The sequence below is a fragment of the Oncorhynchus clarkii genome, chromosome 5, assembly GCF_045791955.1.
Source record: "Oncorhynchus clarkii lewisi isolate Uvic-CL-2024 chromosome 5, UVic_Ocla_1.0, whole genome shotgun sequence".
Classification (NCBI taxonomy): domain Eukaryota; kingdom Metazoa; phylum Chordata; class Actinopteri; order Salmoniformes; family Salmonidae; genus Oncorhynchus; species Oncorhynchus clarkii.
The window spans coordinates 13,412,568-13,433,580 of NC_092151.1; the positions used below are offsets into that span (position 1 = coordinate 13,412,568).

Here is a 21,013-nt window from a genome sequence, read left to right on the forward strand (position 1 = left end):
AATACCCCCTGTATTTTTCTATTCGAAGGGTACGACACAGACTTCTAGACATGTTTTGTGGTTATCAAGAAGGGGATTTTCTGTTGCCTAAAGGCGGGTGAGTTTACAGAGAAAAAGTAAACGCATGTGCAGTTGTTTTTTTATTTGCTTGCGAAGCGCATTGTCTTTTGATTGGATCATTCTTCATACACTGAGAAGAGGGAAAAGTAATGTTTTTTTCATTGTAAACGTTGTTTCTTTTTTTTAAACAATGTGTTACAATGTAACTAACAGTATCAACATTTATTAGGCTACAGACTATATTTAGGGATGCATGAAAATAATTCAAATAATTGAAAAGTAGTGCAGCAAGCCTAAAAATAATATAGAATTAAATAGTGATTTAAATATTTATCTCATCTTCCTCCCAAATTGTTTTGCAGTCCTTAACCACGTGCATTGGATAAATCTTAACTATAATTTGTGAGTCTGGAGTGGCTATGTTGAAACAGGGGTGCCCTATGGACTTAGTCAAAGGTGGCATTATTGATTTTGGGGAAATTAATTTGGTGGAATGTGTGAGAGCCTCATAGCTTGGGTAGGCTAAACAAACCTCCACTGAAATATGTGGTGTATAATGTTTGTTACTACTTGCCTATGTGTGTTCTTCCAAGAAGTGTCAACAATGTTTCCCTTCAAATATTTCCAAGAGGAGTGCAATAAAAGCCGCCACATCAACATCTAGGGCCTCCTTTTAAAACAAAAACTATTCAATTTAAACCAATGGATTGTGTAAGGGATAATCAACAAGGGACTCTGGAAAATAATTAACTCATAGCCCCTGGTTGATTATCGCTTACTTGGGATGTGACAGAGCTAGGCTGAGAAGCCTGTCCCACCTATGCAATGGTAGGGAAAACAATGAATGGGAATATACCAATTAGACCACCTATGCTTTCTCGCAATGTTTTCTGGTATGGCACCATAGCAGCATGGACCGTACTGCTAAATGGTCCCTTGTCATAACTGTATGGAACCGAGAGGAGAGGATCAGAGAGAGATCTGGCAGGGCACACAATCTGTTTGCCAGCCAGCTCCTCTCCTACCTGCCCTCCCCTTCTCGGTGTCTTCTTCATCTGGCACAGGGCCTCTGTCAGAAGCTACAAACTGGCGACCATGTGTGGCATACTGACTACCTTTGGTGGGAGTTCCATGGGTCAGTATGTTCTGTGTACATGTGTTCTTTGAGAGAGAACCTAACCTCATCCCTAGGCTATTGTGCACAGAGGTCTGGAGTGTGAGACTAGAGAGAACCTATCCTGTAAGTAAACATGGGGGGACTGGCTGCTTGTCTATTGGTTGAGTGTTGAGTTTATTTAACCAACGGTTCACTGCTTTGAGTGCTGCTGTAGTTAAAAATATGTTTTAGCTTTCTTGAGGAAGTGGCCACCAAGGGTGGGTTAAATAGATGTCATGGGATGCTGATCTCTATAGAGAGTGGATAGGCTTGCCTGGGGATGTCGTGTTTATGTCATGGGATGCTGATCTCTATAGAGAGTGGATAGGCTTGCCTGGGGATGTCGTGTTTATGTCATGGGATGCTGATCTCTATAGAGAGTGGATAGGCTTGCCTGGGGATGTTGTGTTTATGTCATGGGATGCTGATCTCTATAGAGAGTGGATAGGCTTGCCTGGGGATGTCGTGTTTATGTCATGGGATGCTGATCTCTATAGAGAGTGGATAGGCTTGGCTGGGGATGTCGTGTTTATGTCATGGGATGCTGATCTCAATAGAGAGTGGATAGGCTTGGCTGGGGATGTCGTGTTTATGTAATGTGGGTCTGATATTCCCTGCTAGTAATGCACTTTATATTGCATTTAGCACAGAGGGCAAGGAAAGGTTCTATTTTGAAGAATGTAAGTCGTGTTTTTCTCTTTTCTAGTCTTTGGAATATGTGGAAAATGTTTTGCATTGTAGAGATCATGTTCATTTGTAGCCTATTGTCTGGTAGCACATCACATTATACCAGAAAATACTTGTTCAACTTAACTTTCATGCAAACATTCATACTGGGCACTGACTGTCTATTATATTTTATGTTGCTCTGGATAATATTGGCTTCTAATCAAAATGTCATGTGAGCGAATTGAATCAATCACCTAAGCAAACAACTAGAAAGCTATACTGTCTCTTCTCTCTACCCCGGGAAGTAAGGTTAGGATGATAGGCAAGCTGTGATAGAATTGTTTACATCCAAACAGATACTAAGTGACTGAATGGTGATGATACAAATCATGATACAAGTATTTAACCCTGTGTTGATGCCATCATTGTCTCTGCTACCTCTTCATTGGGCTGTGAGTGGATTGCATTGTTTCGACTAGATTGTGTCATTCCAAGCTAAGCATTGTGATGAAGTGATCAAAACATACTCATGCTTGTGTAAGTTCCCATACATGCACACTAAAACTTGTATGTATTGTTGCCATACACATATGGTAATTTCCATGTAAATGAACCCATGAGCACCAACATGACTTAATGGACCCATGAGCACCAGCATGTCTTAATGAACCCATTAGCACCAGCATGTCTTAATGGACCCATGGGCACCAGCATGTCTTAATGAACCCATGAGCACCAGCATGTCTTAATGGAACCCATGAGCACCAGCATGTCTTAATGGACCCATGAGCACCAACATGACTTAATGGACCCATGAGCACCAGCATGTCTTAATGGACCTATGAGCATCAGCATGTCTTAATGAACCCATGAGCACCAGCATGTCTTAATGGACCCATGAGCACCAGCATGTCCATGAGCACCAGCATGTCTTAATGAACCCATGAGCACCAGCATGTCCATGAGCACCAGCATGTCTTAATGGACCCATGAGCACCAGCATGTCCATGAGCACCAGCATGTCTTAATGGGCCCATGAGCACCAGCATGTCCATGAGCACCAGCATGTCTTAATGAACCCATGAGCACCAGCATGTCTTAATGGACCCATGAGCACCAGCATGTCCATGAGCACCAGCATGTCTTAATGGACCCATGAGCACCAGCATGTCCATGAGCACCAGCGTGTCTTAATGGGCCCATGAGCACCAACATGTCCATGAGCACCAACATGTGAAGTTCATGGGAGAATGTCAAATTAAAGCTACGAGACTCATTTTGAGAAGTTTGCATTTTCAACCATTATCCATCCCAAAAAAATGGAATTAGGAAAACTTTGATTTTTGGTCAAACAGATGGAAAAGGGGTCTCAGAAAACATGTACCAGGAAAAAGTCTGAAAAGGTGTTAGAAATGCATCAAAACACAATGTTGAAGTGAAGACCCCTGCCAACTAATATCAACACTTCTATTTAGTTTTGGTGAAATTATTCTGCCTTCTGTAAGTTTAACAAACATTGCCTTGTGCCTTGAAATTCTGTTACTGAAAATACACATACAGACATCCTGAGTGGCGCAGTGGTATAAGGCAGTGCTTGAGGCATAACTACAGACCCGGGTTCGATCCCAGTCTGTGTCATAACTGGCAGTGACCGGGAGTCCCGTAGGGTTGCGCACAATTGGCCCAGCGTCCGGGTTTGGCCGGGGGGGCTTTACTTGACTCATCTCGCTTTAGCTACTCCTTGTGGCGGGCCAGGTGCCTTATAGGCTGACTTCGGCTGTCAGTTGAACAGTGTTTCCTCCAACACATTGGTGCGGCTGGCTTCTAGGTTAAGCGGGCGGGTGTTAAGTAGTGCAGTTAGGCGGGGTCATGCTTCGGAGGACGCATGACTCGACCTTCGCCTCTCTCTTGCCCATTGGGGAGTTGCAGCAATGAGACAAGATCACAATTGGATATCACAAAATTGGGGAGAAAAGGGGGTAAAATACTAAATGTAAAAAATAATAATACACACACACAGGGCCTTCAGAAAGTATTCACACCCCTTGACGTTTTTCACATATTGTTGTTACAAAGTGGGATTAAAATGGATTTAACAGCTGTGACACCTTAATTGCTTTGCACACCTTAATTGTACAACATTTGCACATTATTATTTTCAAAATCTTCAAGCTCTGTCAAGTTGGGCTCCCGAGTGGTGCAGTGGTTTAAGACACTGCATCTCAGTGCAAGAGGCGTCACATCCGGACGTGATTGGGAGTCCCAATCACAGCGCACAATTGGCCCAGTGTTGTTCGGGTTTGGCCGGGGTAGGCCATCGTTGTAAATAAGAATTTGTTCGTAACTGACATGCCTAGTTAAATAAAAATCATTGCTAGACAGCCATTTTCAAGTCTTGCCATAGATTTTCAAGACGATTTAAGTCAGAACTGTAACTAGTCCACTCAGGAACATTCAATGTCGTCTTGGTAAGCAACTCCAGTCTGTATTTGGCCTTGTGTTTTAAGTCCTTGTCATGCTGAAAGGTGAATTTGTCTCCCAGTGTCTGTTGGAAAGCAGACTGAACCCGGTTTTCCTCTAGGATTTTGCCTGTGCTTAGCTCTATTCCATAGTCCTTGCCGATGACAAGCATACACATGACCCAACATGATGCAGCCACCACAATGCTTGAAAATATGAACTAGTACTCAGTGACGTGTTGTTGGATTTGCCCAAAAAATAACCCTTTGTATTCAGGACATAAAGTTAATTTCTTTGCCAAATTCTCTGCACTTTTACTTTAGTGTCTTATTGCAAACAGGATGCATGTTTTGTACAGATGTCTGTCTTTTCACTCTGTCAATTAGGTTAGTACTGTGGAGTAACCTCTACCTGTTTTAAAGTCACCATTGGCCTCATGGTGAAATCCCTGAGCGGTTTCCTTCCTCTCAAGCAACTGAGTTAGGAAGGACTCCTGTATCTTTGTAGTGACTGGGTGCATTGATACACCATCCAAAGTGTAATTAATAACTTCACCATGCTCAAAGGGATATTTAATGTTTGTTTTTTGCCATTACCAATAGGTGCCTTTGTTTGCGAGGCATTGGAAAACCTTACTGCTTGACTGAGGGACCTTGCAGATAGTTTGATGTGTAGGGTACAGAGATGAGGTAGTCATTAAAAAATCATGTCAAACACTATTATTTCACACAGTGAGTCCATGCAATTTATTATGACTTGTTAAGCAAGTTCTTAATCCTGAATTCTAGGCTTGCCATGACAAAGGGGTTGATATCTTATTGACTCAAGACGTTGTTATTGACTCAAACTTTTTATTCATTTGGAAAACATCATTCCACTTTGCCATTATGGCCTATTGTGTGTAGGCCAGTGACAATGTTTTTCTTCTAAATGTAATAAATGAAATTCAGGCTGTGACACGACTAAATGTGAAAAGGGATGTGAATACTTTCTGAAGACACTGTACATGAAGACACTGTACATGAAGACACTGTACATGAAGACACTGTACATGAAGACACTACATGGATTTAACAGAGTTTTGGAAATACCTGGACGCATAAAAAAACAAACTGTTACCAAACTTTGCATCTGCCTAGTTCTTCCAGTAAATGTGTTTCTGTAAAATGTTCTGTGTAAATTGTTAAAAGTATTCCTTGTGTATAGTTGTGTGGTTTGTTAAACTTTTTAATTCAACGGTTTTTGTTTGGCATACATTTTTAAAGTGAAAAATCAGTCTCAGTGCAATTCTGATATTTTGGAATTACCCATATACAGTATCGTTGTGTTTGTGTGTTGACAGAGCAAAGCTAGCCTCTCTCTTTGATCTGGATCAGGCTGCCAGTCAGGGCAACGAGTCCTTCCAGTTCAGAGCCCCCAAACAGCCGAAGAAAACCCCCACCGCTCTGAGTAAGATACATCTGAGGTCCTGTTTAAACACTGGTGAAATCCATTCTGTCCTTCCTCCCTTTGACGTAAACACTGATCCGACATGATTGGATAGAGGGAGGTTATGACTCCTCTAGACAGCAGGAAGGATGCATTTCTTCAGTATTGTGGCTTGTACAGTTTAAACAGACTTCAGACCACGTGTAAACGCTAATGCAATTCTTCCAATACATCCATTAATGGATTGGTGCAAAAGTTCACGTTATGGAAGTGTTTGAATATGGTCTGCGTGGTTTTTGTTAACTCTGTGTGCGTTTTCAAAGGCCCATCTCCTCAAAAGCCTGCACCAACTCCTTCTGTCCTTTTGGCTACTGCTGTTCATGCATTCCGCTTGTGAGTATGTCCACCAACAAGCACCTGAAATCCATATCACTAGATAGAGTTGATATGTCTCAGAGTTGAATGTGTATGTGAGTATGTCCATTATTAGTGTGCTTGAGGTGGTGCGTGCGTGAGAGAATATGCGTGTGTTTGTTATTGTGTTCACAGGTCCTGTTTGACCTTGTCGTCGTGGTTTTGTGTTTGCAGTGTGAATGGCCAGTACACAAAACAGGGGAAGGTGGGAGCTGCTATCCTGGGAAATCATCCAACCAGAGAGGTACTTGAGCTTTGAAGGATATGTAAAACTGGTTTCCATTAAGAATAAACAAACTCCAGGTGATGTGAAGAGGAAGTCTCCATCTCTTTACATTCAGTGCTTGGACTGAAATGGGTGCTGGTACTCATTTTGAGTGCTGTTTTTATTTAGGTGCTGGAGCTCTGCAATGTTTTTAAAGTGAATATTCTGTAAGAGGTGCTGGAACTCAAGCAGTAGAACATTTGAGGTGCTTGTGAGCTCCGCCCCAAGTCATGCACTGTTTATATTTAATCATATGATTTTCCAACTCAATTAATGAAGGGTCTTGTATTCTGCTCTAACCACTTAATAAGAAATATGTGACTCAGTTAATTGTATGATTTTGAGATACTCTAGGCTGTTTTAGTGTAGAGTGAAAAAGGCTCATGATAAATTGTTTTAATTTGTCTTGATACAGTAATAAATCTATGGCAGTGATACAAACTTTTGTATAAAAGGGTTGTGTAAAACATAATGTAAATCTGCCTTTGTAACTACCACATAAATAAATGTTATTGTAAAGTGGGACCCAAGTTTATTCTGTTCATGCACACATCACGTTTGTGTTTGCCAAGTAATTTGTCTGTCTGCTTCCTCTCGTCTTGATTGTTTTCTTCAGTACATGATCCTGCTTTATGGCAGCCAACAGAAACCAATCACAACTGCCAAGATCCATCTAGGATTCATCTTCACAGTGAGTAGTACATCTTCCCATGATGTGTACATGCTTGTGTAGTTTTAACTGTGTGGTGTGTTTTACCTAGATTATATCAGTTTTAACTAGACTATATCAGTTTTAACGATGTGGTGTGTTTTACCTAGACTATATCAGTTTTAACTAGACTATATCAGTTTTAACTAGACTATATCAGTTTTAACTAGACTATATCAGTTTTAACTAGACTATATCAGTTTTAACTGTGTGGTGTGTTTTATGTAGACTATATCAGTTTTAACTGTGTGGTGTGTTTTATGTAGACTATATCAGTTTTAACTGTGTGGTGTGTTTTATGTAGACTATATCAGTTTTAACTGTGTGGTGTGTTTTAACTAGACTATATCAGTTTTAACTGTGTGGTGTGTTTAACTAGACTATATCAGTTTTAACTAGACTATATCAGTTTTAACTAGACTATATCAGTTTTAACTAGACTATATCAGTTTTAACTGTGTGGTGTGTTTAACTAGACTATATCAGTTTTAACTGTGTGGTGTGTTTTAACTAGACTATATCAGGTTTAACTGTGTGGTGTGTTTTAACTAGACTATATCAGGTTTAACTGTGTGGTGTGTTTAACTAGACTATATCAGTTTTAACTGTGTGGTGTGTTTTAACTAGACTATATCAGTTTTAACTGTGTGGTGTGTTTAACTAGACTATATCAGTTTTAACTGTGTGGTGTGTTTTATCTAGACTATATCAGTTTTAACTAGTCTAAATCAGTTTTAACTGTGTGGTGTGTTTAACTAGACTATATCAGTTTTAACTGTGTGGTGTGTTTTAACTAGACTATATCAGTTTTAACTAGACTATATCAGTTTTAACTGTGGTGTGTTTAACTAGACTATATCAGTTTTAACTGTGTGGTGTGTTTTATCTAGACTATATCAGTTTTAACTAGACTATATCAGTTTTAACTGTGGGGTGTGTTTTAACTAGACTATATCAGGTTTAACTGTGTGGTGTGTTTAACTAGACTATATCAGTTTTAACTGTGTGGTGTGTTTTATCTAGACTATATCAGTTTTAACTGTGTGGTGTGTTTAACTAGACTATATCAGTTTTAACTGTGTGGTGTGTTTTAACTAGACTATATCAGGTTAAACTGTGTGGTGTGTTTTAACTAGACTATATCAGGTTTAACTGTGTGGTGTGTTTAACTAGACTGTATCAGTTTTAACTGTGTGGTGTGTTTTAACTAGACTATATCAGTTTTAACTGTGTGGTGTGTTTAACTAGGCTATGTCTGATTTGACTTCTCAGGTTCAGCCAGGTAACTATGGAACATTCTACGATGACCTGAGGCACAACTGGTCCCTGATGTTTGAGTCTGAGAAAGCTGGAGTGGACTTTTGCAAAGAGGTGAATGACGGAATTATTATTTTTTCTCATACTGGACAGATATACACGGAGTGTACAAAACATTACGAACGCTTTCCTAATATTGAGTTGCACCCCCCCTTTGACCCTCAAAACAGCGTCAATTCGTCAGGGCATGAACTCTACAAGGTGTCGAAAGCATTCCACAGGGATGCTGGCCCATGTTGACTCCAATGCTTCCCACAATTGTGTCAAGTTGGCTGGATGTCCTTTGAGTGGTGGACCATTCACAGGAAACTGTTGAGCATGAAAAACGCAGCAGCATTGCAATTGTTGACACAAATCGGTGCGTCTGGCACCTACAACCATACCCCGTTCAAAGGCACTTGTCTCAAGGCTTAAAAATCCTTCTTTAACATGTCTCCTCTCCTTCATCTACACTGACTTGAAGAGGATTTAACAAGTGACATCAATAAGGGATCTTAGCTGTCACCTGGATTCATGTGTGCATAATGATTTGTACACTGTGTATATAGATCTCTATAAATGGCTCTGGAGAAACAGATGGGTAGATGCATGGATAGTTGTTTTATTGAGTTATTTGCACACAGTAAAAATCCATAGACTTTTTTAATGTTTAATCTTTACCCACCATTACAGCTGTGTGTGGCCAGATGGAACAGTGAGACCACTGTAGATACACTACTGACCCAGGACCTGCTGTTAGGAGAGGGACAGGCAGTGGACTATGGTGACACGGTAGAGGTGGCCTTCACAGGCTGGCTTCTACAGAACCACAACATCGGACAGGTGACAAATAACTCAGAATACAGCCAAAATAATTGTGCTGTATTTGGAGAAAATCAACTGGTTCTGACAAAATGAACTGCTTGTGACAAAATGAATAAAGGCTCAGAAAAGCTCAGAGCATTGGGCAATTTGATTTGTGGCTTTATAATTTATTTATTTTTTAAATACAAAAGATCAGAATATATTCAAACATTGACAATATACTGACATTCTAGGTGCTTTTGATTTGATTTATTAGGATCTCTTTTAGTCCCCATTTGGACTAATCTTCCAAGAGTCCTTAACATTAAAATACCATTTATAATACGATCACATTTCTACATATAACACACTATTACAAACATACATAATATACTAACATAATGACCCAATAAATACTCAATCTAAAAAAATATTGATTCTTCATCTACTATAGTCCCACAACATTTATATGTATTATATTTAAATCGTTTTAAAATAATGTTTAAATTTATATATTGAAAGGTTTCTGGTTTGCTCAGTTAATTTATTCAATTTCTTTATGGCTCTAAATCGAAATGTTATTTTGCCTATATCTCTTTTCTGTCTGGATAACGCATAGATGGTGGACAATCTATTCCTAGTATTTACGGAATGTCTGTCTCTTAACCAACTGAATACCGTTGTGAATAGAACTTGGCCGTATTAAATTATGTATATTCTGAAATAAAATAAGCATGTTCCTTTCAATTATCTTAATGATTGATGACCAACCAAGAACATTGCGCATGACTGCAACAGAAGAACCATATCTTAAAACAATCCTTGCTGGATCCTATATTTTCACAATGCATCCTTCCTCGCACGGTGCTCATTAGTTTACCTAATGAGCATCGTGTTGGCAGAAATTATGACTCAAACATTCTGACCAGTAGCTTAGCCTAGTATGGTCCTATACTCATCATGTCAAACAGACTGACAAATGCTGATAATAATGAGAATAACCACTCCATTGTACAATTTGGGAATTTAAGAGTCCGTGACTTTGAATGTAGAGATGATGAGAGGGAAGATTTCACCATTAGGATTTGGGCCACGGTATGGATTTGCAGTCAGTGAAAGAGTAGATATGAGACCAGGCCCCCACATCATAAAAGGAGACATGACCCTCCTCACAATCCATAAACACCCCTGCCTTCTGTGGTGTGTCTCTCAGAAAGATGGGGACAGGGTAGGTGTCACTGGCTTTGTACTCACACCCATACCTCTGCATAGTCCAGTATCCATTCTGAGGCCTTAATGGTATATCCCTCTTCCTGATGACAGACTCACTGGCTACTCCTAAATCCTACTCAGTATTGCCTGTAACCATAACATTCATAGTAAAATCTCCCTGAAGAGAAGCCCTCAATTCCAAGGACATTGACAAAATAATCAAACCTCTCTGGGTGGTTTGGGAGATCATGTTCTTTGCTTCTGTTTTTCATTTGCTTCCCATCTTAGACAGAATGAGGTAAGGAGGTGCTGTATCAGGGTCCAGGGTCACATCTACTGCTGAATCCCCTCCAGCTCAACATCACCAAACCTCTTCACTTCACTCATAAGTGTCTCCTCCAGCTGAGACACAGCTCTCCTCAGAGATCACTGTGAACACTGATCTCAGACCAGTCCTTGGTGGGTGGAGGGCTGCACAGGGATGGGAAGCTCTGGAGGAGTTGAAGGTGGCCCTCAGTGTGTAGCTCAGCGATTTCCTGCTCCAGCTCCTTAATCACCTCAATCAATGATTTCTACCTGGCTTCTCTCAATGGAACGCACCAGAGCAGTGAAGATCTGCACGTTGTCTCTCTCTTTCCATTTCTCTTGCTGAGATCTGAGTTTGATCTCCTCAACCTTACTCTATCTTGTAAGCATCTTCTGGTCTACCTCTGCCATAACCTTTCCTAGTTTAGCCATGTTGTCTCTATACTCTTCTCTAGAGGGACAGTGTCATGTGGTCTGTTTTCAAGCAAAACACATGCAGACATGTCTGGTCACTTCAACAGAACAGATCCAGGAGTCTCTCGTGCTTCTTACGCATCCTGTCTTCCAGGTTCTCCACAGGGTTGATCAGCTTGTCTCTTTAAACCGGTGACTCTCTGAGGCTCCAAGTGAGTCTCACGGAAAGATGTCAGACACCAGGCAGGACTTCAGGGCCTTGAGCGTTGAGGTTGAGCAGGGCTTTGGGCTGGGCCTTGGGTGAGATCCTTGGTCTAGGTTGGTGGCTTTCCCTTGAACTGACTTCCTGAACTGAGTAGCCATCTCAGAAATGAGAGTATTGATGCAAAGCTCCGGTTTCCTGTCACCGGCAAGGGTCACTAGTATCCCAGTACTCTTTGATACAGGCCATGCAGAACTTGTCCACATGGAATGGCTACTGGCTCAGTGAACACATCCAGACACGTAGAGCACAGGAAGTGCTCCTCAGACAGCAGACTGCCGGAGGCGGCCATATCTAAACCGAGACCAAAGGTGAAACCATTATCAGTCAGTTCGAGATCATTTCAGTTTGAGTCAACATGGTACGATATTGCGATCCCTATGTGATCGTAACAAATTGTGACACATGGATCCTAACCAATTGTAAAGCATGGTTTTACCTTTACAGAGCAACATTGTGCACATCCCTAGATATTCATATTATGGGTCTTCATTGACAAAACCACAAAATGCTATAGAACAGAGGGATGGGGCTGGATAAATTTAACCACCAAATGATATCTACTATATGGGAAAAAAAACAAAAGGACGAGGTCAACATGATAGTTTCTAGACAATTTGAAGCTGTACATTAATGTATGTTTATGACATAGCTTACAAACAATGGAGTAAAGCAACCTTATATTTTGGGTTATGATCGAGTTATCATGAATCAGCGGCCATAATGTATATAATTCATAATAAAAAAAATAGCTGTGTATATCACAGGGCCTTAAACATATGAGGCAAGCAATAGAGTTTGGAAAAATCCGTCTCACCTCTGTTGGGAATGTCTCTGTGCTTTCAAGAGGCCCAGATAAGGCTGACCCTAGTAAATGTTTTATCAGAGAGGAGTAGACGAGGCCTAGTTAAATCTTTAGATTTTCTTCTTTGCAGGGAAGTTTAATAGAACATTGTTGTTCCCACCCACTTTTCTCTTCCTTGAACACTTCACCCTTTACATGGCTGAACTCCCTCCCACATTGTTTACTATTGTCTGGAGAGTCTAAATGACATGGATTTTAAAACAATATATATATATATATATATATATTTTTCAGTGAATGTGTTTTGTGTGACTGTCCTATTTCTCTCTTTCTCTCACTCACTCACTTATCCTCTTCACAGTGCATGTCAATGCCAATTTGATCACCATTCAGCTGAATGTATTATATTGTTTTCTGTGTGTCAGATGTTTGACTCCAACGTGGGCAAAGACAAGCTGCTGAGAGTGAAACTTGGCACCGGCAAAGCCATTAAGGTAGGTTGTAGAGCAGGCTGGTGGGAGGAGCTATAGGAAGACTGGCTCAATGTAATGGCTGGAATGGAATATATGGAACGTATGGAAACCACCTGTTTGACCCCGTTCCATTTATTCCATTACAGCCATTAAAATGAGCCCATCCTCCTATACCTCTTTCCACCAGCCTCCACTGGTGTAGTGGTCAACTCAGCAATATGACAACACCACACATAGTGAGGCAACTTCATGCTTACAGAAAAAAACGAATGTTTCTCTCTCTCTCTCTCTCTCCTATCTCTCTCTCTTTAGGGATTGGAGGACGGGATGTTAGGGATGCAGAAAACTGGGCGTCGCCTCCATATTGTGCCCCCCACCCTAGGCTATGGGTCAAAGGGCATCCCCAACCACGTCCCCTCCTCCAGCACACTGGTCTACAATGTGGAGATCCGCCGGGTGGGCACACACACACTCACACATTCAGTTTCAAACGTCAAACAGTATCTCACTGTAGCCATGTGGAACTGTTTGTGTACCGAAGCTAGAGGGCGTAATTGGCTAAAGATGGCTGTCTAGATGTTCTAACTCTGTGGGATGTATTTAGGTGAAGTTTGCTAAGGACAGTGGGTCGGAGCGACAGAGTGGGGGATTAACCACCAACTCTACCTCCCCAAGTGTGGACAGTCTGGGCTTTGGAATGTCCCCTCAGTCTCAGCCCCCCAGCTCTATCCCAGCAGAGCCCAGGTATGTACCACTACCTTCACTGTTCCTCAGTGGGGGAGTTAGGAGGCTTTTTTTATTTGGGGGTCAGATGTCAGGTTAACTATTTGACTTTTCTGCCAACAGGGGAAAGCCTCTGAATGTGAAATCCAATTCAATAAATGAGCAACTGATGGTGAGTGTTATTTTCATTTAGTTTAACTTCTTTGCATGCTTTCACACACACATTTTCACTCACAATTGCGTACACATGCTCGCTCACTCACTCACTCACTCACTCACAGTCAATCAGACACAATCTCTCTCAAACCGTATTATCTTACATACAGCTGTCGGATACAGCCAAAGCCAAGTTGATCTCTCATATGGCCAAGATGGGTCAGCCCATGCTGCCCTTCCCAACAGGAGCCATCTCCGCTCAGCCAGACCACAGTGACTCCAAGACAGAGGTGGGCTCCATAGTGTGTGTGTGTGTGTGTGTGTGTGTGCACCTTCTGTTCTGTATAGAATTGTGCATTCCCACAATTCCAGTTTTTGACCAAGTCAATGCTTTTATTTTGGAACCTGTTTGCCAGGTATGCTGGAAAAGGAGTACAACCTACAAACCGTTGTCATGTTTGACACCCATGACAGTGCCACTGACCTGTTAATATTCTTCTGTGTCTGTATCTGTGTCACCCTGCAGGACCCAAGTGAATCTCACCCTTCACATCACTGTCTGTTCCCCCAGCCCGCCCAGATGTCAGCTGCATCCCCTGTCCATGCAGGTAAGACCTCTAGTTCAGTGTCCATTTACGTCCATATGTTTGGTAGATCCACCAGTCATTTGCTTATATTCAGGGTTCTATTTTCTGTTTCAGTGCCTGAGGTCGTTGTGCCAACTGCTGCCCAGCAACCAGTGTTTATGGAGACAGTGGTCCCACAGGCTGTGGACTGTGGTGGGAGCAGTCATGACTTCCAGGTATTGAATTTGAATTGAATAACCAATATTGATCTCCAAAGGGGAAATTTGAAATTATACAATATGCTTACCCCCCCTCCCTCACAGCCATACCCATCCTTTCAGTCTGCCTTTGGTCCGTCCTACCTTGGTCAGTTCCACCCTCATCATGCAGTTTCATACCAGGGTAATGAAAATACAATTTTCACTGTCACCTTGTCTAAGTGCAGTATAGCAGACATACTATTGTAATATGTTTGCAAGCTTTTATCTAAAACAACATTTGACCCGTCTAGCACCTAGTGATGTCCCTTCCTTGTTGATGACAGAGGTGCGACAGCACAACACTGAGATCGGACAGGCTGTGGGGAAAATGGCAGATAAAATCAATCTGTTGGTCTCCAAGGTCAGCAGTGGACTTGTTTGTAGTTCTGGTAACACTTTCTTGTATTGCATTGTTTTGCGTATGACCTCATCATTTCTTTTAATCTCATAATGATCCTGTCAAACTGAGACATTATAAGGGCTCATAACAAGTAACAAAGCATTGTAACAGTTTTAAGTCATGTTAACATATTTTATACCAGGTGGATGAGCTCCAGAAGCATGGTGGCGGCAACTCTCTGGGTCTGTCCTCGGTGTCCATGGAAACAGCCATGATCCTGCACAACATCCAGAGAATCACCCAGGTCAGTCATCTGTCCCACTAATCTACAGTGTCCTCCTCCTTTTCTGCTCTCCCTCATTCTGCACTGGTCTGAAAAAAAGGATTCTTGTCCTGGTCTACTGTCCTTCAACTGCACTGGTGTGGGGAAAAGTATTCTTGTCCTGGTCTACTGTCCTTCAACTGCACTGGTGTGGGGAAAAGTATTCTTGTCCTGGTCTACTGTCCTTCAACTGCACCTGGTGTGGGGAAAAGTATTCTTGTCCTGGTCTACTGTCCTTCAACTGCACTGGTGTGGGGAAAAGTATTCTTGTCCTGGTCTACTGTCCTTCAACTGCACTGGTGTGGGGAAAAGTATTCTTGTCCTGGTCTACTGTCCTTCAACTGCACTGGTGTGGGGAAAAGTATTCTTGTCCTGGTCTACTGTCCTTCAACTGCACTGGTGTGGGGAAAAGTATTCTTGTCCTGGTCTACTGTCCTTCAACTGCACTGGTGTGGGGAAAAGTAGGACGGGTGAAAGCAATTACCTGATAGGCATTGACCATTGCATGGAACGGCATAACTTCTCCATTTGGGTTCCACAGGAGAACTTGTTTCTAAAGAAGGAGGTTCTGGAGAAGAGCACCCGAGTGGAGGAGCAGAACTGGAAGATCAGAGAACTCCTCGAGCAGAACCAGAGGTTTGAGTGTACAGTACTGTGTGTGTGTGTGTGCTTGTTCAATGAGTTCTGTAGATTAAAATATATATATATATATACACAGTACCAGTCAAAAGTTTACACCTACTCATTCAAGGGTTTTTCTTTTAGTGTTACTATTTTCTACATTGTAGAATAATAGTGAAGACATGAAAACTATGAAATAACACGTGGAATCATGTAGTAACCAAAAGAGTGTTAAACAAATCAAAATATATTTTATATTTGAGGTTCTTCAAAGTAGCCACCCTTTGCCTTGATGACAACTTTTTACACTCTTTGCATTCTTTCAACCAGCTTCACGAGGAATGTTTTTTTAACAGTCTTGAAGCAGTTCCCACATTCTGATCACTTGTTGGCTGCTTTTCCTTCACTCTGCAGTCCAACTCATCCCAAACCATCTCAATTGGGTTGAGGTCGGTTGATTGTGGAGGCCAGGTCATCTGATGCAGCACTTATCACTCTCCTTATTGGTCAAATGGCCCTTACACAGCCTGGAGGTGTGTTGGAACATTGTCCCGTTGAAAAACAAATGATAGACCTATTTAGCGCAAACCGGATGCGTATCACTGCAGAATGTTGTGGTAGCCATGCTGGTTACATTTGCCTTGAATTCTAAATAAATCACAGACAGTGTCACCAGCAAAGCACCATCACACCTCCTCCTCCATGCTTCACAGTGGGAACCACACATGTGGAAATCATCCGTTCACCTACTCTGTGTCTCACAAAGACACGGCGGTTGGATCCAAAAATCTAATATTTTGACTCATCAGACCAAAGGACAGATTTCCACCCGTCTAATGTCCATTGCTCGTGTTTCTTGGCCCAAGCAAGTCTCTTCTTCTTATTGGGGTCCTTTAGTAGTGGTTTCTTTGCAGCAATTTGACCATGGCCTGATTCATGCAGTCTCCTCTGAACAATTGATGTTGAGATGTCTGTTACTTGAACTCTGTGAAGCATTTATTTGGGCTGCAATTTCTGAGGCAGTTAACTTTAATGAAGTTATCCTTTGCAGCTGATTAACTCTGGGTCTTCCTTTCCTGTGGCGGTTCACATGAGAGCCAGTTTCATCATAGCGCTTGATGGTTTTTGTGACTGCACTTGAAGAAATTTGCAAAGTTCTTGACATTTTACGGATTGATTGACTGACCTTTATGTCCTGAAGTAATGATGGACTGTAGTTCCTCTTCGCTTATTTGAGCTGTTCCATAATATGGACTTGGTATTTTTTCTGTATAACACCCCTACCTTGTGACAACACAACTAATTGGCTGAAACACATTAAGAAGGAAAGAAATTCCACAAATGTTACTTTTAACAAAGCACACCTATTAATTGCAATGCATTACAGGTGACTACGTCATGAAGCTGGTTGAGAGAATGCCAAGAGTGTGCAAAGCTGTCACCAAGGCAAAGGGTGGCTACTTTAACAAATCAAAATATATTTTAGATTTTTCAAACACTTTTTTTTGGTTAGTACATTATTCCATATGTGTTATTATTCTAGAATGTAGAATATATATATATTTTTTAAATCCTGGGTAGGTGTGTACAAACTTTTTACTGGTACTGTATAAAAATATTTTATTTTAACAGGAAATATATTACAATTCATACATATCACAGTCAATGTATTTATAATTTGCCAAGGAAAAGGTTTGGAAACCAAAGTTGAAAAAAATAAACATACTCATAGTTTACATGTACACACATCAACACCTCCGCCTCCATATGATTCATCTCATGAGGATAATGTAGAACTCTCATTACTTACACCAATAGAAGTTTGTCCCTAGGGGTCCACCGCCCTGCAGCACCCCAAACCTAACACACCCACACTTCAGGATCTTAGTGAAACATGTGTACTAGGCCAGAGCCAGAGTGACAATCCACAGGACGGTAGACCCCCGGGGCCAGGACAGAGCGGCCTAAAGAGGTATCCACCCTGACATGGGTATGTTTTTAATACCGACTCCTTTTGTCTTACGGTATTCAATACAAGGCCTCCACACCTTATGAAAGTCACCTGGTATACTCTTAATCTGGTAATAAATCAAATGTAGTGGGTCATGGCATTTCTACCTTCCCATTGTGGGAGGATAACCAGCCTTCCAATTAATGGCAATGCATTTCTTAGCTACTGTGAATGCTAGGGTAAGGTTACACAGTATTTCCAAGCAAATAAAACAACGGGAAGATAGAATGTGAATCTGTAGACATCCTGAGCTATAAACAAGATGGTGTGTGTGACAGGTGTATGGAGCAGAGTGGTTTACTGTTGGAACAGAGGAAAGACGTGCTGAAGACCAGCAACCAACAGGACCAGACCAGCCTGCTGGAGGCAGAGCAGGACAAGGTAGGAAAGAGCAGAGGAAACTTACTACACTCACACAGCGCAGGAGAGTCTCATATGCACACACACTTAAGTCCCTCCCCCCACCTCTCTCCATCTCAGCCGCACCTGACAGAGTACCTAGCCGCCTCCTCCACCCTGGTCTCCAAGCTTCAGCTGGAGTCGTCCTCTCTGCAGCGCTCTGTCTCTGACCTGCAGACCCAGCTCAGCCAAGTCCTGCAAGACAGGGACAGCCACTGTACTCAGTTCAGCTCATTAGAGAGACTAGTAGAAGGTACAGGACTGGCAGAACCACTGCACTTGGATCTGTTTATTTGAGAGACTACACAATTTTGAATATCTTTTGAGTTGTGTCCAGCGTGCTGGGTGGGCAGGGTTTAAACTTTTGGGAATGTTTTATTGGGTCATTACACCATGCTAACTAAAGAGGTGTGTGTGTGCGTACAGGGCTAAGGAAGGGGGAGGGGAGGGTGCAGGCCCAGTGGCATACAGAGAAACTGAAACGTAAAGAGATGCAGCTGACAATCACCAACACGGAGGAGGAGCTACAGGACCTGAGGGCTGGGAAAGGCAACCTGGACAAGGTGTGTGTCTGTGGAGACGAGCAGGCTGGACCAATGGGTATTATCAGGCTGCAATACCACTGTCCCACATGGTGCCAGTATTCTTCTAATAACTGTTTGGTATAAAAAAGAATCCCCTGACATTTCTTCAATAGAATATAGTACACTTACCCAATTCTGAATATACCCCTTGTTCCCAAAGTGTGCTCCCTTTCACTCACTCCTCCTCATTCATACTAATCCAATGTTTTTAATTCATTGAGTGGGAAGAGGTATAACCTCTGTCGGAGTCCCCATCACACTTCACAGAAGAGAAAGGGAATTAGACTTTGGTCTTGATCTTGTAACACTGTCGGTCTCTGTCAGATGCTGTCGGAGAGGAAGAGGAGGTGGCAGTGTGAGCATCAGCGTCTGTCTGAGGAGGCGAGGAGAAGCAGCCAGAAGGAAACTGACCACTTGAGGGCCAGGAGAGGAGAAGTAGATCAGGGGAAACAGGTATTTTCTCTCTCTCTCTGACTAAATACCAGCCATATCAGTTGAAATGTTGCTACATACACAACATTATTATGAATAATGATTTGCATATAATAATGCTTAACATTATGTAAAGCATTAAACCTGCAGGCTTTAAACGTGTGTTTATCTAAAGGTGGTTCTGGATGTGGACGGGCAGCAGGGTGGGTATGAGAAGGAACTACATAGCCATGAGCTAGCAGAAATCACACAGCAGAGAGACATTCTGGCCAGGACACTGTCAGAACTACAGGAACAGGTGAAGGACATACTGAGTGTACACACTCCCTAAACATGAGCAAATGTAAATGATTCAAACAGTTGAATTCCAATGCTATCTCGCTCTCAGTATATGGCAGCACAGAGCAGGGCAGAAACCACCAGGAAGCAGCTAGAAATGCTATTGGTTGAGCAGGAGAAGAGGCATGCCCAGCAGCCCAATCAAGATGCAATGGCAGAACAGGTGAGTGTTCCAACATTCACCTCAGACTAGTCTGTACATGATTGGAGTAGTGTTTCTTAATCCTGGTCCTGGGGACCCAACATTTTAGTTTGTCCCTAGCACTGTACACCTGATTCCACTAATCACCTCATCAAACCTTTAATTAGTGGAATCAGGTGTTTAGTGCTTGGGCAAAAACTAAAATGTCCCCAGAAATACAGGAGTAGAGAAAGCAGACTTTGGGTGGGTGGGTGTTTAAATTAAAAATCTACCTTTGCTCTAACAAACTACTCCAATGAGCAACACCAAGAGAAATTGACTTCCACCTTCTATATTGCTCTCATTTCTACCTCTCTCTGATCAGTGATTGTTTCAATGGTTTACGTGTGTTCCCTCCAGGTGAAGAGAGTGATGAATGGAGTGTTCCATTCTCTGAGAGGGGAGTTCGGCCTGCACCAGTCATACCAAGGAAGTGATGTCCTAGGAGTCATGCTTAGCACCATCAAGGTACAGTGCAACCAATACCTGGTGTTTCCATTTCACATTGCCCTGCAGATAGTGAGGCTGCACCAACAGTTGATAATCGCTGTTTACGGGTGGTGCCCATGATAATCCTTCTAACACCATGGGTTGTCCTGCACCAGTAATTTGAATCCAGAGTATGACATTGAGCATGTTGTTAATGTAAACAAGGAAAATATGTTGTGTTAACGCTCCCCATCCTACAGAGTGTCACCCTGGATCTGCTAACAGACCACAATCCAGAGGAAGAAGAAAAGGTAGAAGAGGAGGAGAAATGGACAAAAGCTGTGGAGTAAAATATGAGGGATGATGATTATGATGATGATAAAGAGATGGATCAATACAAGAACAAGAGGACAGTGGAGTTACTCAGACAGCCTGGACCTCTATTGTTAGGTCCTTGTGGTCTGAGGCTCAAGTGGAGGAAGAGTCCATCAATTCGGAAGGCCTAGAAAACAAGGCTGAAGACACACCAAGTACATCCAGAGAAGAAACACCTTCTAAGGCTTAGACTGGCTCAGATAATGGCCCAACACCATCATCTCTCATGGTTCTTATTGAGGAAATGTCTTGTCAAGTACAGCCTCTCGCAGTCCAAATTGACCAATCAAAGTAGTTGGAAGTTGTATCTCCCCCACCATTGTTTAAAAAAAAAGATTTTGGAAGCTATACAAATGCATCTATTAATGTCCACATTTGTTTTATACCATGTTTATTCATTTAAAAAAAACATTTTTATTTAAACGGCCTACCCTGGCTAAACCCTAACGACGCTGGGCCAATTGGGACTCTCAATCACGGCCAGTTGTGATACAGCCTGGAATTGAACCAGGGTCTGTAATGATGCCTCTAGCACTAAGATG

The 21,013-nt window shown here is 42.0% G+C and overlaps 1 protein-coding gene across 1 annotated transcript; it reads left to right on the forward strand.

The window, feature by feature from the left end:
* Positions 1-49: 49 nt before the first annotated feature.
* Positions 50-20,446, forward strand: LOC139409636 (FKBP prolyl isomerase family member 15a). Its single transcript, XM_071155057.1, has 25 exons — positions 50-97; positions 5,688-5,794; positions 6,097-6,166; positions 6,362-6,431; positions 7,069-7,143; positions 8,434-8,532; positions 9,151-9,300; positions 12,686-12,754; positions 13,046-13,189; positions 13,338-13,477; positions 13,580-13,628; positions 13,783-13,902; positions 14,139-14,220; positions 14,314-14,391; positions 14,690-14,799; positions 14,981-15,082; positions 15,642-15,736; positions 18,011-18,113; positions 18,162-18,384; positions 18,558-18,694; positions 19,040-19,168; positions 19,323-19,445; positions 19,536-19,649; positions 20,028-20,135; positions 20,357-20,446. The coding sequence occupies exons 1-25, from the start codon at positions 51-53 to the stop codon at positions 20,444-20,446; spliced, it is 2,634 nt and encodes an 877-aa protein (XP_071011158.1). The 5' UTR covers position 50.
* Positions 20,447-21,013: the final 567 nt, after the last annotated feature.